Here is a 25,432-nt window from a genome sequence, read left to right on the forward strand (position 1 = left end):
TTACAGGGATGTGCTGGAGGGAGAGTTTTGGATTCCTGGATAATTGTGGCTCTTGCTGGGATAGGTGGGACCTCTACAAACAGGATGGTCTTCACCTGAACCAGAGGTGTACCAATATCCTGAGGTGAGGGGGAACTTTTGCTAATGCTCTTTGGCTGAGTTGAAACTAATTCAGTAGAGGGGTGGGAACCGAAATTGTAGCTCAAGTATACAGGAGGTTGAGAGTAGTGAGGTCAGAACGAAGATTTCAAGATCACAAGAAGGCACCGGCAATCAAGAAGTTGGTTTGGCATGTGTCTACTTCAGCACCAGGAGCAGCCAGAATAAGGTGGGTGAACTTGCAGCATGGGATGGTACCTGGGATTTCGATGCTGTGACCATTTCAGAGACATGGGTAGAGCAGGGACAGGAGCGGTTATTGCAGGTTCCGGGATTTAGATGTCTTAATAAGAACAGAGAAAATGGTAAGAGAGAGGGAGGTGTGGCACTGTTAGTGAAGGACAGTATTACCATTGCGGAAAGGAGTTTTGAGGACTCATCTACTGGGGTAGCATGGGCTGAGATTAGAAACAGGAAAAGAAAGGTCACCCTGTTGGGAGTTTTCTATATGCCTCCAAATAGTTCCAGCGATGTAGAAGATACGATAGCAAAGATGATCCTCAATAGGTATGAGAGTGACAGGGTAGTTGTTATGGGGGACTTTAACGATCCAAATATTGACTGGGAATACTAAAGTTCAAATAGTTTTTGTCAGTTTTTGTCCAATGTGTGCAAGAGTGTTTCCTGACACAGTATATAGACAGGCCCACAAGGAGCGAGGCCACATTGGATTTGGTACTGGGTAATGATCTGGCCAGGGGTTAGAATTGAAGGTAAGTGAGCACTTTGGTGAAAGTGACCACAATTTGGTTATGTTTACTTGATGGAAAGGGATAGGTATATACCGAAGGGCAAAAGTTTTGGTTGGAGAAATAAAATTATGATGCGATAAGGCAAGATTTAGGATGCATAGAATGGGGAAGGAAACTGCAGGGGATGGGCACAATTGAAACATGGAGCTTATTCAAGGACCAGCTACTGCGGTTTGTCAAACATGGGACTCGTGGCTTAGTAAGGAAGTTGAATCTCTTGTCAAGAGGAAGAAGAAGGCTTATGTTAGGATGAGATGTGATGGCTCAGTTGGGGTGCTTGGGAGTTACAAGTTAGCAGAGAGACCTAAAGAGAGAGCTAAGAAGAGCCAGGAGGGGACATGATAAGTCATTAGCGGATAGGATCAAGGAAAACCCTAAGGCTTTGTATAGAATAAAAGAATGACTAGAGTAAGATTAGGGCTAATTAAGAATAGTAATAGGAAGCTGTGAGTGGAGTCAGAAGAGATAGGGAAGTGCAAAATGAATATTTTTCGTCAGTATTCACATGAGCAAAAGACAATGTGGTCAAGGAGAATACTGAGATACAGGCTACCAGACGAGATGGGATTGAGGTGCACAAGGAGGAGGTGTTAGCAATTCTGGAAAGTGTGAAAATAGATTAGACCCCTGGGCAAGATGGAATTTATCCTAGGATTCTCTGGGAAGCCATGAGGAGATTGCCAAGCCTTTGGCTTTGGTCTTTATGTCATCACTGTCGACAGGAATAGTGCCAGAAGACTGGAGGATTGCAAATGTTGGCTCCTTGTTCAAGAAGGGGAGTAGAGACAAGCTTTACTTCAGTTGTGTTGGAAAGAGTTATAAGTGATAGGATTTATAATCATCTTGAAAGGAATAATTTGATTAGGGATAGTCAACATGGTTTTATGAAGGGTAGGTCATGACTTACAAACCTTATTGACTTCTTAAGAAGGTGACCAAACAGGTAGATGAGGGTAGAGCAGTTAATGTGGTGTATATGGATTTCAGTAAGGCTTCTGATAAGGTTCCCCATGGTAGACTATTGCACAAAATAGGAGGCATGGGATTGAGGGTGATTTAGCAGTTTGGATCAGAAATTGGCTAGCAGAAAGAAGACAGATGGTTGATGGGAAATATTCATCCTGGAGTTCAGTTACTAATGGGGTACCGAAAGGATCTGTTTTGGGTACACTGTTGTTAGTCATTTTTATAATTGACCTGGATGAGGGGGTAGAAAGGTGGGTTAGTAAATTTGCAAATGACACTAAGGTCGGTAGAGTTGTGGACAGTGACAAAGGATGTTGTAGATTACAGAGAGACATAGATAAGCTGCAGAGCTGGACTGAGAGGTGGCAAATGGAGTTTAATGCGGAAAAGTGTGAGGTGATTCACTTTGGAAGAAGTAACAGGAATGCAGAGTACTGGACTAATGGTAAGATTCTCGTCAGTGTAGATGACTAGAGAGTTCTCAGTGTCCAGGTAGATAGATCCTTGAAAGTTGCCAACTAGGTTGATAGGAGAAGGCATCCAATATGTTAGCTTTTATTGGTAGGGGAACTGAGTTTCAGAACCATAAGATCATGCTGCAGCTGTACAAAACTCTGGTGCAGCCACATTTGGAGTATTGCGCACTCGTCATCGCATTAAAGGAAGGATGTGGAAGCTTTGGAAAGGATTCAAAGAAGATTTACTAGGATATTGCCTAGTATGGAGGGAAGGTCTTACGAGGAAAGGCTGAGGGACTTGAGGCTGTTTTCGTTAGATAGAAGAAGGTTGAGAGGTGACTTAATTGAGACATGTAAGATAATCAGAGGGTTAGATAGTTTGGACAGTGAGAGCCTTCTTCCTTGGATGGAGATGGCGAGGGGACACAGCTTTAAATTGAGGGGTAATAGATATAGGATAGATGTCAGAGGTAGTTTCTTTACTCAGAGAGTAGTAGGGGCGTGGAGTGCCCTGCCTGCAGCTGTAGTAAACTCACCATCTTTAAGGATATTTAAATAGTCATTGGACAGACATATGGACGAGAATGGAATAGTGTAGGTTAGATGGGCTTCAGATTGGTTCCACAGGTTGGCGCAACATCGAGGGCCAAAGTTGCTTTTACTGTGCTGTAATGTCCTATGTTCTATGTTCTATAATCAAACACTTCCCTTCTCCAGGTGACTCCCAGAAATACTCTACAATAATGTAGAGTAGCATGGCACCTACTCTTTTCAGATGAGGTTCTCAGAGAACTTCCTGAATAAATATTAATAGAATGTATATGAAGTATCCCTGAAAGTCTCACTATGTTATCAGCTTTCCTCCTTAATCCTTTGGCAGTAAATAAACAATTTAAGTAGCAATGTACACTCAGTTGAAGATCTTAATGTTTTGCGGTGACTTGTTGATTTCCAATTGCTTTTTGGACAGGGATAACCTCAAGTGTTAGCCACCAAGCTGCCTTGCAACCCTCATCAAATTAGCATCAGCAGACAATTTAAGTGACAATCTTACCCTTGACATTTCTCTGGGCAACGGTTCTCAGTGCAACCCTCAACTTCCTTTTTGCACAATGCTGTGTTGCACTGTATACAGGCCAAACTGACATTTCAACTGGTACATCTGATCTTGAAAGCTGTTAGTGCCTAAAGAACCCCACTTTCTGCATTTAAAATATCCTCCTAGTTGTTTTGAATTGAAATAATTTATGGCACATATATCTACGTAAGATTCCAGCCAGAATTTGCTTGTTAAATGATCTTGTGCTTTTGAGTCGGATTTCCAAACTACAGCCTGAGGGCAATACAACTCGCAAGAGTCAAATAAACCTTGTTCTACCTTCTTCACCTTTCTTACCTGATGGTATGTTGTTTTAAATGTGTTGGTCTTAAGAAGATTGCCATTGGTAGTGCTGTTGTCTCATCTGACGTATGCATTGTCAATCAGAACACTTTCTTTCAGTTGGCATCTATGGTTTGAGCCATAAATGCAAATTAATGGAAATATTGATTCAAACTTGTGGACTTGATTCATTCAAAAGTGACACATAGCCTGAGAGTCTCCTTGGCTGTCACTGAAAATTCAGAAGTCTGAATACTGTTTGAAACAGTGTGTGCTGCTGAATACAAATAAACACAGAGAGAAAAGATTTACACTCTGGAATTCTACAAGCACAACAAGTTACAAAGGTGATTCAAAGTTTACTTGCTAGAGTAACAATAATTATATTTAAATAAAACTTGTTTTCCAAGCATTGTGTCAATATTATATCAAACAGGAGTCTTTCTTGGTTTATATTTGAGATGCTGTTATGATTACACAGAAACAATTTAAAGTAAGATATTTACTGAAGGATCTAGCTGGAGTTTTAATTTATTGGGCAACAATACTTGGTTGCTCATGGTTTAGTTGGAAGCTGAAATTGACTAAGAATTGTGCTGAGATGATTCCAGAAAATGTGCTGGGCATGGAAGTTCAGTTGAATCTTCAGGTTAAAAGAGGTGAGTATTTTGCCAGTCACAAGAGTGGATTGAAAATCTCTGGGAGATTAAAGGCAGGAAGGAATGTGTATAATAAGGTCTAGAACTTCATTTTGTCTACAATACTGTGATCAAACACTGTTTCTGTTAGGGGGCTCACACAATCTCCTCTTATGACATATCTTGCTCTCCTCTTAGCATGTGCAGCCGGAGGTTCACAATTGCAGTGTGAAAGGTGGTTGAGTGTCCAGGGTAATGGGGACATGTGACAGGCAGCTGATATGGTAGATTTCCTTAACCAGCATCTGTAACAACTTCCTCCATTTGCCTACAGATAAGATGGCAGGTTTCTGACAATAGTTCATTGACCTGAAATGTTAACTTTATTTCCCTCTCTGCCTGATATACTCAGTATTTTCAGCAGTTTGTTTCATGACAGAGAAGATTTGACTTATAAGTCTTATTTTGGGACCACCTGCCATTTGCAAATTTTCAAAAGATGAATATCCCTATCTTTATCCAAAGCATAATCTTCTCCATCTTCCAAAATATTGCCCAGAGTGATATAAGGATTTTGATTCATCCATTCTTCCTTGTATCAGTATTGAGATTATCAACATGTTGCGCTCCCAATCATGAATAGACCAGTTTGTGATATTACTGCTTCCTCATAAGAAAAAAAATTAAAATTCCAACTTCAGAAACCAAGCATGTCTTTTGTTCATTTTTATGTGATTTGACCTGAGAGAGAGGAGGTGACATCCACATCAACAAGGATGAAAATGTGAATGCCTGTTGAGCTGCTGTGTTTACTTGTTCGATGTGGTTAAATTTAGATACATGACACTGCAATTCTTTGAAAAAGAGGAAGTCCCACCAGAAATTTCAGCTTTGGCCTTTCAGTGGTTACAGAAGTGTTGACACGAGTTTAGTGATAGAACCACGACCCATAGAAATTGCCCTGCAGGTTGAAAATTCCCATGGGCAATTAGCCAGCATTGGAGCTCTCTGAAAATGTCTCCATCTCTGTAATAGACCATCAAGACCATGAGATATAGGAGCAGAATTACACTATTCAGCCCATTGAGTCTGTTCCACTATTCGATCATGGCTGATATGTTTCTTAATCCCATTCCTCTGCCTTCTCCCTGTAACCTTTGATTCCCCTTACTAATCAAGAACTTATCTACCTCTGTCTTAAATACACTCAATGGCTTGGCCTACACAGCCGTCTGCAGCAATGAATTTTCAACGGGGTTCACCACCCTCTGGCTGAAGAAACTCTTCCTCATCTCAGTTCTAATGGGTTACCCCTTCATTCTGAGGCTGTGCCCTCAGGTCTTCATCTCTAAAATAAGGTCCATCAGCGGTTGCAGTGAGAATTGAACTCATGCCCCAGAAACATTAACCTTGGCCTCTGAATTACTCATCCATTGATCCCATTAGAAGTTACGCCTCTAACTTCTATTTTTTAGAGCGACAGACCTTGGAGGTTTCTGACTGAATTTAGCATAATATTACCCAGGAGAATTAAATTCTGTTGTCATTCCTGAGTATATTAAAGTGGTACATCTTGAATCCATACGGACACCCTCCCCCCTCTCCCCCTGCCTTCAGACCTGACATGATTCTGAATCAACCTGAATCCAGATCCTTTTCCAACACCCAACATCAGACCTGAATCATCAGCCACTATCCTGACACAATCTGTTTTTCCCCATCTGAACCTCTCAACCTTCACTAAACCTGACGCAACTTCATAATCTCCCCACTCCGGGACATCAAACACGCCTTATATACATTATCTCAATTTAGCCTGACAGGACTCCCTCCAATTAGATTGGATTAGATTAGATTAGATTACTTAGATGAGATTACTTACAGTGTGGAAACAGGCCCTTCGGCCCAACAAGTCCACACTGACCCGCCGAAGCGCAACCTACCCAGACCCATTCCCTTACATTTACCCCTGCCCCTAACACTACAGGCAATTTAACATGGCCAATTCACCTAACCTGCACATTTTTGGATTGTGGGAGGAAACCGGAGCAACCGGAGGAAACCCATGCAGACATAGGAGTGGAAGTGAGGCCATTCGGCCCATCGAGTCCACTCAATGAAAGTGCAACTCCACACAGTCAGATCCCTTGACACAATTTGCTCCCCTCCCCTCAACTCTGCTGATCCCTGTGACTACTTACACTCTGACTGAACCACCCCTTTGACTGGACCCACCCTAACTGCCAATTCCCACCCCTCCATCAACCTTAGCACCCAACACTTAACTCCCTCACCCACCTGACTCGCAACCCTTCACCAACCTGCCAGCCTGCCTTTGACCTAAGTGCCACTTCCACCCTCACTCAGCTGCTCCCTACCTTCACGCACTTGCCACTCTATCCCCTTAATCATGTGGCACCTTACCCCCTCTCATACATTTGCTATCCTACCCTCCCATCCATCCACCAGGAACTCTACCTGTCACCCACCTGGCATCCTACCCACCTCTCACTTGAACCCCAAACCACTCTGGCACTCCAATCTCACCCAGCCAATAACTTTATCCCTCACCCATCCAAAACCTCTGACCTAATTGGCACACCATCCCCTCATTATTTGCCTCACTAACCCTCTATCTACCTTGCAGTACTCCTCACATACCTGCACACTACCTCCTCACTTACCTGACACACTTACTTATCTCTCTTTAACTGTAAAAGTGGCTTCAGGACTTGTATATCACGGGAAACAGCAGGAATTGCTGTGAGAAAGGAGCAAGGTTGCAACATTGATATACTCCAATGCCGGATGTATGAACTTTTACCCTGGAGTAGACTGCTTCAGTTGAGAAGATTCCTGGCCAGCAAGCTCTCACAGAGATAGGATTTCCAATCCTGATTAGAAGATCTTGCCCATACGCAATCGATCCAGATTCCTATGCACTGAATGTGAAAGGAGAGTGGTAAAACATCTGTAGTCATTTCATTGTAACAGAACATCTTTGAATACAGAATTTCTGGTTATTATTTTCATCATAGACTTTAACAGAATCAAATGTCTCATTGTAGAATAGGGTGCCTTAAGCTATCCATGTGTAAAAACAATTCTGGGAATTTAAATATTACTTGTTAAGATCTTAGCCTCATGACTTGTTTACAAGCATAAAACATAAAAGTATCATGAGAACTCCTTCCTCTGAGTTGAAAAGATAGGTTTACGTAGATTCACAGTGCATAGAAACAGACTCTCCAATCCAACTGGACATCCCAATCCGACTGAGTTTCATTTGCCAGCATTTGGCCCATATCCTTCCAAATCCTTTCTATTCATAGTCCCATCCAGATGCCTTTTAAGTGTTGTATTTATACCAGCCTCCACCACTTCCTCTGGCTGCTCTTTCTATACAGATGTCACCCTCTGAATGAAAAAGTTACCCCTCAGGTCCTTTTTAAATCTTTCCCCTCTTATTGTAAAACATTGTCTTTAGATTTGGACTCTCTAACCCTAGGGAAAATACCTTACCTATTTACCCTATCCATGCCCCTCATGATTTTATAAACCTCTATAAGGTCACTGTTGGAGAAATTTGCCCAATAGGTGAGAGATCACAAAACACAGCTCGAAGTGAAATTGACAAACAATTTATTGCAAGTGATATCACTGGAAGAGAAATTGACTAGGCTGACACAGATCAGACAGTCTGCACAGGTAGATCAGATTTCTCTTCCCAGAGCTGAGGATGAGACCAATTTTATAGCAATGCTGCACAATGACTGATTAAGAAATGAGGAATTACAACGTATCTGGAAATGGAGTGATTTGGTTACAAGGATGCTAATTGGAAAACAATTATCGGATGAATGTCCTGTTCCTTCTCACAATGCAACATCCTGACAGTATCATGGTTCCATTCATCTTCACAGGTAGGTGTTAAAGTCTCTTCTGAAGTGGTGAGGTGCTTCCATTGTCCAGTTCCTGGAGCATGTCCTTGCTGGTGCCTGTCTGTCTGTCCTGCTCTTTGTGTGGCTTTGGTATTGCTGGGTTGTGAAACTGCTCTTAGGGCTTTGACATATCTGTGGTGCTCCGACATGTCCATGGGAACTTACAGTGTATTCCCTTGTCTGTGTGCCGTCTGATTCAGCTTGCGAGCTGCTCAGGAATTCTGGGTGTTCTGGTACAGTTTGGCCAATTTTGCTTTTGTGGGCCTATTGTGGGCAAATCTTGTCCCACAGTCACCCCTTAGCCTCTAATGCTCCAGGGAAGAAATAAGCTTTTTACAACATTTGATTTTAGCTTCATTTTAGGGATTACTAAAATGATACATCAATTCCAGATTTATTAGTTGCATTAAAATTCTGCCAGCTTCCATGATGGAATTTTAACCTGTGTCCCCAAAGCATATCTGAAGCCTCTAAATTACCAATCCTGAGACATTCCCATTAAACCTCCTACCCAAAGCAAGATATTTACTGTTAAATGTGATTGCATGACTGGGCAGTGCTTGCTGAATAATCCTGAGGGTGCCAATGGAAGCAGGAACACCCAATTTAAGGTAATCGGTCAAGTTTGTGAAGTAGCTCATTCATGCTTGCAAAAAGTAACACACATTTACATTCTAAAGAAATAAGTTCTACGCTTGTGACTTTTTTGAATTGTCAGGGTGCTTAGGGAGAAAGTGAGGACCGCAGATGCTGGAGACCAGAGTTGAAAAATGTAGTGCTGGAAAAGCGCTGCGGGTCAGTCAGCATCCGAGGAGCAGGAAAATCGATGTTTCAGTGCTTGGGGAGGCTGTTGGTTTCTCCATGGCAACATCTCAGCTCATCAAAGTTGCCTTGCCAACTAATCAGCACTCTTTTGTCCATTAATATAAATTGTTGTGATTGTTATAAATCTGGCATTCTTGAATGTATCCTGATGAATGCACTATTAAAGCTTTGGCAACAAGTCTCTCCTTTTCGGCAGCATTCAAATTGTCCAAGTAATTGTGGATGAATGGGATTGGATAAATGCAAAAGGCAGTGCCAAATGGAGCTGTAAAGAATTGTTTTGGCTCAGTATTTTTGTAATTTGATAATCAATCATTTATTAATCTTTCCTCCTATTCCACTGTTGTTATTTTGAAATGGGAATAATGTTTGGCCAACCATTGGCATACAGACATATCTAAGTATGATATGTGTTTTCAGGATGAAGAAGGAATGAAATGTAAAAGTATCTTAGAGTCATAGAATCATAGAGATGTGCAGCATGGAATCAGACCCTTCGGTCCAACCGATCCATGCCGACTAGATATCCCAACCCAATCTAGTCCCACCTGCCAGCACCCGGCCCATATCCCTCCAAACCCTTCCTATTCATATACCCATCCAAATGCCTCTTAAATGTTGCAATTGTACCAGCCTCCACCACTTCCTCTGGCAGCTCATTCCATACACGTACTACTCTCTGTGTGAAAAAGTTGCCCCTTAGGTCTCTTTAATATCTTTCCCCTTCCATCCTAAACCTATGCCCTCTAGTTCTGGACTCTCTGACCCCAGGGAAAAGACCTTGTCTATTTATCCTATCCATGCACCTCATGATATTATAAACCTCTATAAGGTCACCCCTCAGCCTCTGACACTCCCGGGAAAACAGCCCCAGCCTGTTCAGCCTCTCCCTGTAGCTCAAATTCTCCAAATCTGGCAACATCCTTGTAAATCTTTTCTGAACCCTCTCAAGTATTACAACATCTTTCCAATAGGAAGGAGACCAGAATTGCACGCAATATCCCAACAGTGGCCGAACCAATGTTGTGTACAGCCGCAACATGACCTCCCAACTCCTGTACTCAATACTCTGACCAATAAAGGAAGGCATACCAAAGGAAAGCTGCCTTCATTATCCTATCTACCTGCGACATTACCATCACTGAACACATGGCTATCAACAACTTGAGCCAGTAATCCTTTTGAGTTCATAATCCATTAACAAAATATTGATTCAGTTTCTCTAATAGTGTGGGAAGAAAATCCCCACAATTAAGTATTGCAAAAAGAGCAAGCAGTAATCTATTGATACAGAAATTCTTTCCTGCATTTACTAGAGAAATATGCATTTCAAGATTGACAGTCAGGCTGTCAGTGCTAAAATTATATGAAGCAAAAGTCTGGTTTTATGTGCGGTCAGGTGTTCTCCCACTCGACACTTCTTTTGAAGGCTAGAAAGCGACATGAGTGACAGCTTTCTAGCCACCGATTTACGAGACTACTTTAAAAACAAGCTGGATTCCGGGTGGCAAGACAATGCGAAGCAGCATCCCCATTTTAGACTGGATTTCACTTTAAATGTGGCAAATCCTCCCAAACCAAAACATCCGTCCTCACTCGGAGTCAACCGAGCGGAAAGCTGCTTGCTATTTCCCGATTGGGCGGTGGGGAGCTCCCTGAGGCAGGTTCGCCTGGTTGTTTGTGGTGGGATTGGCGTGTGGAGTTGTCAATCCGGACCCCTCCCCAGCGCGGTGCAGCTCCGGCAGATGATTGAGGAGTATTGCTCTGGGGTGTGACCGTGCCCTGGCTTCCAGTTTCTGGGTTGTTACGGTGGAGGGAACTTGCAGCGATGAGAAGTAAGAAAAGACTTAATGCACTGCTCGTTATTTGTGCCGTAGAATGAGAGAAGGGGACTCAAACTGATTCCACCCGTGATGAATTTGTCTTTTTAGGAGCCGGAGGCTGTGGGAGTGATGTTCAGTGGTGTTTTACTCAGGTGAAAGGTACCACAGACCTTGATGTTTCCGAAGGTAGGGAGTGATTCTGTTACTGTGGAGGAAATGCTATGTGTGTACGTGTACGTGTGTGTGTATTTAATTACACACCCTCATTCGTTCCTGAACGATTTATCTCTCAGAATACTTGGAATCAATATTTGGTGAGTGAGAAATGTGTGGAATTAATTGACATTTGAAATGGACTGCAGTGCTCTTTTTGGTGTGTCAGAGATTGAACTGTCTGCTGTTAAGTTTAGGTAATCATTGACAGTAATTGAAGTGTCAAAATGGTAATAGCCAAAAATATTCCATGTTTGCAATTTTTGGAAACGAGGAATTGCCCAAGAGAAACTAGCAGCATCGTCAGGTGATCAATCTGCTACTGATTCAACCTCTTCTGATGCTAATTTAACCTGTATGTACTCTGATTCACCCTTTCATCCATGCTGGAGAGTACTGGTATGTGAACATTGGAAATGGATGTGTGACATTCACTAATTTGCTCAACCTTTCAGTATAATGTTTTGATAAAGTTATAATAATTAACATATTCAGACATGTCACTTCAAACCTCTGAAATAAGTGGAAGCTGAACCCTGTGTCACAGGCAGTGCCACTACCACGAACAGCTCACCCCCAAGAAAACACAAATGTAAACACCTGAAAATGATTTCAGTTTAGGTGAGCCAATCAGAGCCCATTTAATAGTATTCACACGCAAGAAGAGTACTTGGAAAATGATTGGTGTAAAACTATGTTACTCCTGCGGATCCATCTAAGATCAGATTTATGCTTTTTGCATCGTCTAATTTAGTGGTCTGGAAATATAGTTGCACCTGATGTTTCACGTTACACAATTATGCTTTTTTCTGTCATTGCCTTACTGTTTGCTCTACAAAGATGTAAAACAGCTTGGATCCTGGTGAGTTGCACCATCTGTCACTTTTCTGTGACAGTGCTGTCCTCTCTGTGTAGAAGTGCCTCCCATTCACACTCTGCCTCCAGAGTAAGACTAGAGTTGTCCATAAGGGAATCACAAGGTAGTGGTTGTTGATTGTGCTTCTCAGGTTTTAAAATGAGGTTGCCAGAGATTGTGCTGCTCGTTATGTTTTTGAAGGGTCAACAGGTGGAATAACTCATTATGTTTATTTTTATCACCACTTACCTTCAAGCTGTTTCTCTTTGCAGTTGATTTTAAAACATACGGAAATGGCCAAAGGCAAAGGACATTTTATTTTCATGAGGTATTTGGTATTGAACAAACAATTCACCGTTCAATGTTAGTCAGCATCAAATATGTGATCCCCTTCAAATAATGTGAAAATGCTGTGTGGACATAAGTATTTACATATTATTTTAGGTCATTGGTCTATATAAATAAAACTTTCATCAATAGGCTTGTGCATTTTAATTTATTTCTGTCCGTCCGACCAAGATAGAACTGTTCTCTTTGAATGATTGATTACCTCTGGATTCGTATAATTGTTAATTTATTTTAGGAGGCGACTCATTTAACTCTTGATAGATGCTATTAGATTAAAACAGTGTCAAACCCATCAAGGAAACACATTTCTCAATCAATAAACTCAGTAAACTGTAATATGAGGCTGTGAATATGTGGAAGACAATTTTCAAATAAAAAAGGATTGGTTTATTCTGTCTTAATGCATTTTTAACAACTGTATTTACGTTGTGTTTTTAATGTCTGCTTTCCAAGCTGGCCGATGCATTCCTAATAAGATAAATTGATTAAAAACAGAGGTTGATCTGAGCCAAAACATGAGAATCGAATATCAGTGGTTAACAACTTAATTAAAGAAGCAGATGGAAGGAGTTTTAGAGATTTGATCTGGATGGCTGAAGGCAAAGTTGTTTTACCCCAACATTGGTAAATGGGCATACGAAGAAACCAGTGATGAATTAATACAGAATTTTGGAAGATTACAGGACTGGATGAGGTCTGAGTTAGGGAAGAAAGGAGGCCTTAGAGGAAGGATAAGAATGTAACAATCATTTGTGCACCATGAGCTGATGTCAGTCATCTCACAGGGATGTGAGGTGATAAAGCAGAGTGGTGTTAGTGTGTATACAGTATAACATGTAATGTATATTCACTTTTTAGTTTCACTAGTGCAGAGTCAAATGCTGTTGTTATCGAGCCACATGTTGATATAGGATTGGAGAGGAACAAAGATAGATCCAGAGATAATGGTGGAAGAAAAGAGGTTGCAATTATACCTCCATCTGTGACTGGTTGGGTTCAAATGGAACCTTAGTGGCACAATAGAGATAAATAGAATGGTTGACTATATCAAAAGCTACATAGAAGTTGAGAAGGGAGGAGCGTTTCTACTTGGAGAGCTTGAAGCATGGAGATGTGGGATTGATTATGATGGATTTGATGTGTTCAAAGAATTTTGGGAAGGAAAGGAGGTTAAAAAAGGACTACAAATGTGCAAGAATATGGGTCAAGGTGAGGTTTTAGAAGGGATGGTGAGGGTGAATTTGGATGTTGCAAGGTAGAGGGATAGTATCTGAGAAGAGAAAATAATTTAAGATCAGCCAGCATAGGGTCTATGAAGGGATACTCGGTGATTGAATAAAATTAAAGTGGTGATGGGGTTTTCTTCCTGAGCAGCTGAGTTTGGAATGGATATGAGGGGAGATGGTCTAGTTTATGACCTAAAATGTGAGTTCAGACATGGAATGGACGTGACTTCTGTGATAGCAGAAGGGAGATAGCTGAGTTGATGGACTCTATGACAAAGAAATTTAGAAGCACTTGCTTTTGGTCATGAGAATAAAATGTTTGAGAAGAAGGGGTTAACGCATTGGACGATGGTGTCAAAAAAGAAGCCAAGGATTATCCTAGGATCCAGCATGATATCAGTTAGTGAGGAGTTGTAGTAAAAAATGACATAACTCAATTTGTTTTAGCCACATTGGCTGCTTATGGCACATCTCACTTCAGCTAGCCATTCATCCTTGTGTCAATTACTAAAGGGCTGTTGATCCATTAGCAGATTCTGTGGAATGGGCAGGTCGTGATTAAGCTTGATCATATTAACCTCCTGGCAGTCCGAATGAGAAGGTCATGCTGCTTAGTATTGATGGTCAATTCAAATTATTTAAATGGCTAGTGGAGGGAAGGACACTGAAGGTGGAATTTTGAGAAGGTGATTTTGATCGGAGTGGGTTAAGGATGGGGACCACATTGCCTTCTAGCTTCCATTGTTGAAAACATCTTTGACTATTCTGCTATGATACTAAACCAGTAAACAGGAAAATTCTGTATCATTGCTAAAAGCGTTGATCTCAACCAGGCCAATATATTTTGATCAGCCCTGAGAACAGTTAAATCTAATTGCCTTGCTGATCATCTACTTGAATAGGTATTGAGATTATTTCTGTTTGGTTTTATGCTATTTCTTTATGTAATACAGAGATCCTGCAAATTAAGCCATGAAACAATGCCCGGTGAGGGGCTACTGTTGCACAGTGTTTAAATCAGATCTGTTTCTTAATACTGAATATATTGAGTGTTTCAAATACAAACTCAAAAATTGCGTTCTTATTTCTACGCTTTTTTTTGCAGTTTGAGGAACTTAATTTTTCCGTACTTTTCTTTTTAAAAAAAAGATTAAGTGCAACAACATTTTTCATAGAGAGAAAGACTTGGGGAATTTGTACAGACTTACATCTCTCCTACCAAATGTAAACTCTTACAGGAGGTATGGCTTGAGAGCACTTGAAGAACTTCAAAGCCACTTGTGCACTTAGCAGTGAATCTGACACCAGTCCCAACTACCAAGAAGCTCAAACGGAATTTGAGGTGCAGTGGGACTTTGAGCTCATTGCCTCCTTCGTACCTTCACTCAATTAAATTTGGAGCAGGACTGTCCATTATTGGCTTTCCTCCTACTTGAGGGCCTCATCCTGCTGTCATTGAAATGGGCAGGGAGTCGTCACATTGGGAACTCAAAAAACAAACTGCCTTGGTGGTAAATAATTTAGCAAATCGATCGATTGGTATCTGCCACAAGATAACCACGTAGGGAAAATATTCATCAGCGTCATTTTTGAAGTCCAGTGTAAGCCATTCTTGTCACCATGACTTGGCAAGTGGTTAATTTTTTGGGATGTGTTCTCATGGGTTATTTCGCATTTGTTTGCCATGTATGTGAACCATACACTTCAAATCTAGTCACTTGTTATAAAATGTAAACACTTTGCTTAACTGGAAGAAAAGGCGCAATCTGGATTTTCTTTAATTTCTAACAATGAAGTCACTTAAGCTTGGAACATAAGATGATAAGATAGAGGAGCAAAATTAGGCCAATTGGCCCATCGAGTTTTCTCCAATATTTGATCATGGCTGATTTGTTTTTCTACCATCTCCTGCCTTGTCCCTGTAACCCTTGAACCTCTTTCCAATTGTGAACATATCAATCTCTATCTTAGGGACACTCAATCACTTGGCCTCCACAGCCCTCTGCTGCAATGAGTTCCACTGCTTCACCACCCTCTGACTGAAGAAATTCCTCCTCCTCTTCACTGAGTGTGTGTTCTTGCGTACTTCTCTCTCCTACTAGTAAAGTACCTTCTCTATGTCCATGCTATCCAGGCCTCTGAGTATTCTGTAAGTCCCTCTATCTCTTCCCCCCCCCCCCCCCCCCGATCTTCTAAACTCCATTGAGTACAGACCCATACTCCTCAACCACTTATCATCTGACAAGCCCTTCAACCCCTCAATCATTCTTGTCAACCTCCTCTAGGCCCCTCTGACACCATCACATCCTACTTCTGATCTGGGGCTCAAAGTATTTCAAATACAGTCTGACCAGACCCTCAGCAACACATTTCTGCTCTTGTATTCTAAACCTCTTGAAACGATTGCTAACATTGTGATTGCCTTCCTAACTGCCAACTAAACCTGCATGTTAAGCAGAGTCTGCCAGCAAGAAATTAAATCAAATCAATGGCAAGAAGTGATAGAAGGCCAGAAGGTGTAGACTCTGTGGGAAGAGTTGAGGAATTGCAAGGGAAACAAGACCCTGATGGGAATTATGTAAAGGCTTCCTTCCTGGATATGGGACAGAAAATAAATCAGGAGATAGAAAAGGTCTCTAAGAAAGGAACTATTTCAATAATCACTGGGGACTTCAATATGCAGGTGGACTGGGAAAATCAGACTGGTCAAGGTTCCCAAGAAAAGGAATTTGTGGAATGTTTTCAAGGTAGTCGTTTGGAGCAGCTTGTAGAGTCTGCTAGGAAACAGGCAATTCTGGATTTGGAGATGTGTAATGAGGCAAATTTGATTCGGGAGCTTAAGGTGAAGGTACCCCGAAGGACCAATGACCATAATGAGTTGATTGGAAAGGGAACCTAGCAGGGAAGATGGTGAAGCAGTCATGGCAGAAGTTTCTGCAGTTCTTCGAGCAGCTCAACAGAAATTAAGTCAACGGAAGAAGAAACTTACTAAGAGTAGGACGAAGTATTATGGGAAGTCAGGGATAGCATAAAAGTAAAAGTTTATAAAATAGAGGATTGGGAAGCCTTTAAAACCCAGTGGAGACAACTTGAAGCATGGGAGGGGAACACTGTGATTAATGAGGGTAAGCTAACTAGTAATATGAAAGAAGACTGCAAGAGTTTATATATGTAAAAGACAAGACAGAGGCAAGAATGGAAAATGAGGCTGGAAAAGAAGTAATGGCGAGCAAAGAAATGGTGGAGGAACTGAATAGATTCTTGGTATTAGTTTTCACCATGGAAGTTACCAGAATGTCAAAAGGTGAGTGTAGTAGCCATCACTAAGGTGAAGCTGCTAGGAAAGTGGAAAGGTCTGAAGGTGGAAAAGTCATCTACATCAGATGGACTACGACCCAGATGTTTTTAGAGAGAGTTAACAAAATTGTAAAGGCATTGCTAGTGATCTTTCAGGAATTACTGGGGTCAGAGAGGGTCCCAGAGGACTGAAAAATTGTTAATGTAATACCACTGTTTAAGAAGGAAGAAGTCAGAAAACGGCAAATTAAAGGCTGGTTGGCCTGAATTCAGTTGTTGGTAAGATTTGAGCAACAATTATTAAGGATGAGATTGCAGTGTACTTGGAAGTGCATGGTCAAATGCAGCAAAGTCACATGATTTTGTCAAGGGGAGGTCATGCCTGACAAATCTATTAGTATTCTTTTGAGGAGATAAGTTAGACAAAGGAGACCCAGTGGACACGATCTGTTGGATTTCCAGAAGACCTTTGACAAGGTGCCACTTAGGCTGCTAAGAGGAGCCTTTGGTGTTAGGGACAAGGAACTTGCATTGATAGAGAATTGGTTGACTGGCAGAAGGCAGAGTGTGGAGTAAGGGGATCTTTTTCAGCCGATGACGACGAGAGTTCCACAGGGATCAGTGTTAGGACCACACACTGTTCATGTTAGACATTAAAGATCTGGACAAAAGAACTGAGGGCATTGTTTCTCCCCCCCCCCCCCCCCCCCCCAGCGCCATTTAATCATGGCTGATGGGCATTTCAACTCCATTTACCCGCTCTCTCCCCGTAGCCCTTAATTCCTTGCAAGATCAAGAATTTAACAATCTCTGCCTTGAAGACCTTTAATGTCCTGGCCCCCGCTGTGTTACGTGGCAATAAATTCCACAGGCCCACTACTCTCTGGCTGGAGCAATGTCTCCTCATTTCCATTCTAAATTGACCCCCTCTAATTCTCGGGCTGTGCCCATTGGTCCTAGTCTCCCAACCTAACGGAGACAACTTCCTAGTGTCCATCCTTTCTAAGCCAAGCATTATCTTGATTTAGATTTTATTAGATCTCCCCTCAACCTTCTAAACTCTAATGAATACAGTCCCAGGGTCCTCAGCTGTTCATCGTATGTTCGGCTTACCATTCCAGAGATCGTCCATGTGAATCTCCACTGGACATGCTCCAGTGCCGATATGTCCTTCCTGAGGTGTGGGGCTGAAAATTGGACACCGTATTCTAAATGGGGCCTAACTGGAGATTTATAAATTCTCAGTAGCACATCGCTGCTTTTATATTCCAACCCACTTGAGATAAATGACAATATTACTTTTGCTTTCTTAATCACGGACTCCACCTGCAAGTTAATCTTCAGAGAATCCTGGACCAGCACTCCCGTATCCCTTTGTATTTTGGGTTTATGAATTTTCTCACCATTTAGAAAGTAATCCATGCTTGTATTCTTTTTTCCAAAGTGCAAGACCTTGTATTTGCTCTCATTGAATTTCATCACCCATTTCCTAGACCACTCTCCCAAACTGTCTAGATCCTTCTGCAGCCTCCCGTCCTCCTCTGTAGTACCTGCCTGTCCACCTAACTTCATTTCATCGGCAAACTTTGCCAGACAAACTGTCCCTAGTCCTTCCATTAACATATAAAGTGAACAGCCTGGGCCCCAACACTGAACCCTGCAGGACACCACTTGTCACCAGCTGCCATTCTGAAAAAGAACCTTTTATCCCAACTCTCTGCCTTCTGTCAGACAGCCAATCCTCAATCCATGCCAGTAGCTCACCTTGAACACCATGGGCCCTCACCTTACTCAGCAGCCTCCCGTGTGGCACCTTACCAAAGGTCTTTTGGAAGTCAAGATATATAACATCCACTGGATTTCCCTGGTTTAACCTATTTGTTACCTCTTCAAAGAATTCTAACAGGTCTGTCAAGCACAACCTCCCCTTAGTAAATCCATGCTGACTTGTTCTAATCCGACCCTGCACTTCCAAGAATTTAGAAATCTCATCCTTAATGATGGAATCTAGAAATTTACCAACAACTGTGGTTAGGCTAATTGGCCTATAATTTTCAATCATTTGTCGTGATCCTTTTTTGAAGAAGGGGGTTACAACAGCGATTTTCCAATCATTTGGGACTTTCCCTGACTCAGGTGACTTTTGAAAGATCACAGCCAATGCCTCCACTATTTCCTCAGCCACCTCCCTCAGAAGTCTAGGATATAACCCGTCGGCACCAGGAGATTTATCAATATTTAGACCTGTTAGCGTTGTAAAAGCTACCATACTCAGCTCTGCCCCCGACTCTCCTTCATTGTTCGGATATTACTCATGTCTTCCATTGTGAAGACTGATGCAAAGTGCATATTAAGTTCTTCACCTATTTCCTTATCTCCCAGCACTAGTCTTCCTGCGTCAATTTGGAGTGGCCCAATGTCTACTTTTGCCTCTCAATAGTTTCTTATGTATTGAAAGAAACTTTTAGTATTTCTAATATTACTGGCTAGCCTGCCTTGATATTTTATCTTCTACTTCCTTATTTCACTCTTTGTTGTCCTCTGTTTGTTTTTGTAGTCTTCCCAATCTTCTGATTTTCCCCGGGCTCTTGGCCACTTTATAGGCTCTCACTTCTTTGATACATTTCCTGACTTCTTTTTGTCAGCCATGGCTGTCTAATTCCCCACCCCAGATAATCTTTCTTTTCTTTGGGATGCACTGTGTCCTCAAGTACACCCAGAAACCCCTACCGTTGTTGCTGTACGGTCTTCGCTGCTAGGCTCTGTTTCCAGTTGATTTTTGTCAGTTCCTCTCTCATGCCCCTACAATTACCTTTATTTAACTGTAATACCATTACATCCGATTTTGCCTTCTCTCTTCCAAACTGTAGACTTAACTCAACCATATTATGATTGCTGCCTCCTAAATGTTCCCTTACTTTGAGATCTTTTATAATGTCTGGCTCCTTGGATATTCAGTTCCCAGCCCTGGTCGTGTAGTCACTCCTTTGTGATACCTGTAGCGTGGTACCTGCCATTTTCCATCTGTGGCTCCTTTTATATCGTTTCACATACTGCATGCCTTTAAGTACCACATCCTCTGTCCTGTGTTGACTGAAAGTGAGGACTGCAGATGCTAGGGATTCGAGCCAAGAGTGTGTTGCAGGAAACGTACAGCAGGTCAGGCAGCAGCTGAGGAGCAGGAAAATCAATGTTTCCGGCAAAAGCCCTTCATCACCAATGAGTTCTCCCCTTATCTACTGTACCTGAAGTAAGATTCCTGACCCTTCCCATACTCTGTCCGAATAGTTGTGCTGGAAACTTCACAACCTTTTGCTGAGCTGTTGCCACACCTCAACTTTTTCCAACACAACTGAACTGTTGCTCTGTCTCTCTTTCTCCTCCACCCCCCCATTTAGTTTAAGATTAAATACCCTACAGTGTGAAAACAGGCCCTTCGGCCCAACAAGTCCATACCGACCCTCTGAAGAGCAATCCATCCAGACCCATTCCCCTACGTTTACTCCTGACTAATGCACCTAACACTACAGGCAATTTAACATGGTCAATTCACCTAACCTGCACATCTTTGGACTGTGGGAAGAAACCGGAGCACCCGGAGGAAACCCACGCAGACACTGGAAAAATGTGCAAACTCCAGACAGTTGCCTGAGGTGAGATTCAAACCTGGGTCCCTGGCGCTGTGAGGCAGCAGTGCTAACCACTGAGCCACCGTGCTGCCCCAAAATAACAAGATCCCCTTCATTTTGCCCTAAAGCCGCATAACCGTAAAACTAATCATGGTAATTTTTGTTTTTTTTCACCTGTTAACTGTCTTTTTGAAAGTTTAAGTAATGAGTAAGAGAACTATTGGAACAAGGCTATCTTAAGGATTATGATTTGAAGCTTAGTAAACTTGGAATGTGAAAGTAGAGGATGTATATAGAATGTGTATAAGTTTCATTCAAATTGAGATAAAACTGCCCTCAACTGTACATATAAAGTTGATTTTGAGAGAAAAGTTACTTTTGTGAAATATTTAGCTATAAGCAAGTATATTAAGTCTACATTCAAACCAGCTGTTTAAATATAGGATTCATTGCAACAAAAGGAAGAATAAGTTAAAATGATTCATCTCCACGTAACATTGACAATTCCTAGCAGCTGTGACAATGTGTATATCGCACTAGGAATTTAAATTGGATTTTATACAAAATGAAATGTGGGTTTATACAAGTATTCCAAATGGTGACGTCAAAATTGCCTGTGAGTCAGCCCACTCACTTGTTCTCTGTCTCATGCTCCGAGAAAAAATTGCCAACTAGGCCATGGTAATAGCACAGGCATGAGCTTTGTACAATAGCATATAAATCATATCCTTGCAAGAAGCAAAACAGTAAAACACCAGACAATAATCTTTCACATCCTCTTATTTAACTCCGTTTGTAAATATGTTGCAGGAGTTGCTTACATTTATTTGTGACATTAAAGTAGAATATTGAACATTAATTCCTTAGATTAAATGAACATTGTGGAGTCCATGTATGGTGTAGACCAAAAAGAAGTAATTGCTTAATTTCATGCACTGTTCTGCAGCACAAATCCTAGCACTTGCAAAATGTATGTCAGTTTTCAATAAGTTGAAGTAAATACTGTGGGGTTTAATGATCCCAAATGATGGTGATCCCAAATGACAGTGATACCAGATAGTCAGACCTCAAGGAAACCTAGCTCGATTGATCAATTTAAACTTTTACATTTGATTACTATCGTGGTTAGTTACTGAACAAATTCACATAGTCATAGATTCATCCAGCCAATGGAACCAAATCCTTCAGTGCAACTTGTCTGCAATCGCAATCTGACTTAGTCCCATTTGTCAACATTTGGCCCATATCTCTTCCATTTCATATACACATCCACATACCTTTTAAATGTTATAATTGTGCCATCACCACTTCCTTTGGCAGCTTGAGCCATACACACACCACCCTTTGCACGAAAAGGTTACCCCTAAGGTCCTTTTGTAAATTTTTCCCTCTCAGCTAAAACCTGCACCCTCTAGTTTTGGATTTTTCTATCCTAGGAAAAAGACCTTGGCTACTTGCCCTATTCCTGCCCCTTGTGATTGTATAACAAGGTTGCCAATGTTCTTTAACAAATAAACACCAGTTTATTTCACAAAACAAACTGAGATAGAATACATATAAGCAGTTTAGGTTGATCTTAACATAAACATCAAACCAACTTTCCGTATTTTCCCAGCAATATTACTTACCGATAGTCAATCCCTGTGAAGTGTCACTCCTATCTTAACTCTGTTTAATTTTTTACTGAACTGACTCTTTCTAGTTTTGATGACCTAGAGACTTGTATTAAACTTGGATGGACTGAACTCATTTCAGTTCTGACAGCTTGAAGATTTTAACACTAAGTTTGGAGGTGACACCAAAATTGGAAGTGCAGTGGGCAATGACGAAGGTTACCTCAGAGTACAATGGGATCTTGATCAGATGGGCAAATGGATTGAGGAGTGGTGTTTAATTTAGATAAATCCTGAGGTGCTGCATTGGTGATAAGCAAATCAGAGCTGGATATGTACACTGAATGGTAAGGTCCTAGGGAGTGTTGCTGAACAAAGAAATCTTGGAGTGCAGGTTCATAGTTCCTTGAAAGGAGAGTTGGAGGTAGATAGGACAGTGATGAAGGCATTTGGTATGCTTTCCTTTATTGGTCAGAGCATTGAGGATAAGAGTTGGGAGATCATGTTGTGGCTGTACAGGACATATGTTAGGCTACCTTTGGAATATTGGGTGCAATTCTGGTCTCCTTCCTATTGGAAAGATGTTGTGAAACTTGAAAGAGTCCAGAAAAGATTTACAAGGATGTTGCCACGGTTGGAGGATTTGACTTATAGGAAGAGACGGAATAGGCTGGGGCTGTTTTCCCTGGAGCATTGGAGGCTGCGTGGTAACCTTAAAGAATTTTAGAAAATTGGAAGTGACATGGACAGAATAAGTAGACAAAGACTTTTCCCTGGATTTGGGGAGTCCAGAACTAGAGGGCATAGGTTTAGGATGAGAGGGGAAAGATATAAAAGAGACCTAAGGGGCAACTTTTTCACACAGGGTGGTGTGTGTATGGAATGAGCTTCCTGAGGAAGTGGTGGAAGCTGGTACAACTGCAGCATTTAAAAGCCACGTGGATGGGTACATGAATAGGAAGGGTTTAGAGGGACATTGGCCAAGTGCTGGCAAATGGGGCTGGATTAGGTTAGGATATCGGGTTGGCATGGATGGTTTTGGACCGGAAGGTCTGTTTCCAAGCTGTACGTCTCTGTAAACTCACAAGCATTGACTACTGAAATAGCTTTAGATCTTCGCAAACTAACTGTGGTCAGCTGATATGCAAGTGTTCTTGTGAACAGAAACCCTGAATCTGAACTGAACTCAATCAACTGTTGGCCCATGTCCATTTGTTTTCCTGTATCTCATAAAACTCGGCATTTAATTCATCATCAATTAACACCACAGTCTGCTATACACTTGGATGACAAGCTTTCTTGGAAATTATGTCTTTAGCTGACTGTTTCAAATTGCTTTCTGAACTTTTTTTTAATTAAAAAAAACTGCTTTCATAGAATTGAGGCTACAAATTTGTTAGACCTCTGCTTTAACTTCTAAATTCCCAAGTGCTAATGTTTAAGGTATCTTTCCTACAACATCTTCATGTATTGGCAGTGTAGAATACTTGTACTGTTTGGAAGTGCACTGAACATGTTTCAACAAATTGTTTGCTTTCTTTAGTGACTACCATGAACTGAGTATTGCTACTGAATTGTGTTTCTATATCAAGAAAATAGCCTTTGGTTATACTTTTAATGAAGGTTGGGTACAAAACGCTTCATTAACTTCATTAGCGTCACTCCTACCCATATTAGATAGAAGTTAGTGGAAAGTTAATTGTGTCTTTAAGCTAGAAGGCTCGCATTCATGTCCCGTCTGCTCTAGAATTGTGTAATAACATCTCTAAACATGTTGAGGAAGTATCTAGATGGGAATTGACATTTTATTTGTGCATTAATTACATCATGTAAATGCTTATTACATAAGGCATTCTCTTTAGCTTCCAGACAAATAATTTTGAGCATAGTTATGAGGAACTCGGGCACAAACATTTAAATTATCAGCAATATTAAATCATATTTATTAATGTCAGAACAAGGTAACATTGGCGTGCCTTTTCTACTCCTCATTTGACTGCAACATGTTTCCTTTTCTCTTTACACCTGCCAAGGTGATTCAGTAGCATGATCACTATGTTAGTAATCCAGAACCTAAGACTAATGTTCTAGATACATGGGTTCAAATCTTACCATGACAGAAGATGAAATTTGAAGTCAGTTTAAAAAAACAAACAAAATCTAACATAATAGTGGTTGTGTAATCAATTAACTGTTGTTTAAAAACCCATCAAGTTCACTAATGCCTGTTTTAGGAAAGGAAATCTGTTGTGTCACATGGTCTGGGGTACATGTGGCTCCAAACACACAGCAACGTGCTTGATTTTTAACAGACATCTGAGCAATTCAGGATGTGCTGAAATGCTGACCTGGCCCGTGCAACCCACACTCCATGAACAAAGTAAAAATCCATGCCTGTTTAATAATTTTAGTGTTGCAATTGTTAATAACCATAAATAGACAGATTTCCTTTAGTTTATTTTGAAAACAAAAACTAAAATGTTTTATTATACATAGCCTAGTTTAAGAAAAGTAATAAAAATGCTTTGCTTTTTCTAACCCACGCAAATTATACTTAGAATCATAAAGCACAGAAATAGACCCCTTGACAGCCAGTCCATATTGACCATCATTCCAAACTAAACTAGTCCCACCTGTCTGCACTTGGCCCATCTCCCTCCAAACATTTCTCATTAATATACTTATCTAAATGTTTTTGAAACAGTGTAATTGTCCCCACATCCACCACTTCCTCTGGTAGTTCATTCCACACATGGACCACATTCTGTGTTTTTAAAAAAAAGAGTTGCCCCTCATGTCTTTTTTAAATCTTTCTCCTTGCACCTTTTAAACATATGCCTCCTAGTCTTGAAATCCCCCACCCTCTAAAAAAGACTCTTGCCATTCACCTTATCTTTTTTTTAGATTAGATTACTGACAGTGTGGAAACAGGCCCTTCGGCCCAACAAGTCCACACTGACCCGCCGAAACGCAACCCACCCATACCTCTACATTTACCCCTTATCTAACACTACGGGCAATTTAGCATGGCCAATTCACCTGACCCGCACATTTTTGGACTATGGGAGGAAACCGGAGCACCCGGAGGAAACCCACGCAGACACGGGGAGAATGTGCAAACTCCACACAGTCAGTCGCCTGAGTCGGGAATTGAACCCGGGTCTCAGGCGCTGTGAGACAGCAGTGCTAACCGCTGTGTCACTGTGCCGCCCACTATAACCCTTATGATTTTATTAATTTTCTAAATTGGCCTCAGAGTGGGAGAATGCCTCCACCAATTTAAAGTCCAGTTTGGTTAAAGGGATAT

The 25,432-nt window shown here is 41.3% G+C and overlaps 1 protein-coding gene across 1 annotated transcript in view; it reads left to right on the forward strand.

Annotated features, from left to right (window-relative positions):
• The first annotated feature begins 10,770 nt into the window (after positions 1-10,770).
• LOC132833453 (serine/threonine-protein phosphatase 2A 55 kDa regulatory subunit B gamma isoform) overlaps positions 10,771-25,432 on the forward strand; it is a 350,182-nt gene continuing 335,520 nt past the window's right edge. The window contains exons 1-2 of the mRNA XM_060851761.1: positions 10,771-10,955; positions 11,052-11,129. Of these exons, the coding sequence (XP_060707744.1) occupies positions 10,949-10,955; positions 11,052-11,129 (85 nt within the window). The 5' untranslated portion in view covers positions 10,771-10,948. The remainder of the gene's footprint in view (positions 10,956-11,051; positions 11,130-25,432) is intronic.

The sequence above is a fragment of the Hemiscyllium ocellatum genome, chromosome 36 (genome assembly GCF_020745735.1).
Source record: "Hemiscyllium ocellatum isolate sHemOce1 chromosome 36, sHemOce1.pat.X.cur, whole genome shotgun sequence".
Lineage (NCBI taxonomy): Eukaryota > Metazoa > Chordata > Chondrichthyes > Orectolobiformes > Hemiscylliidae > Hemiscyllium > Hemiscyllium ocellatum.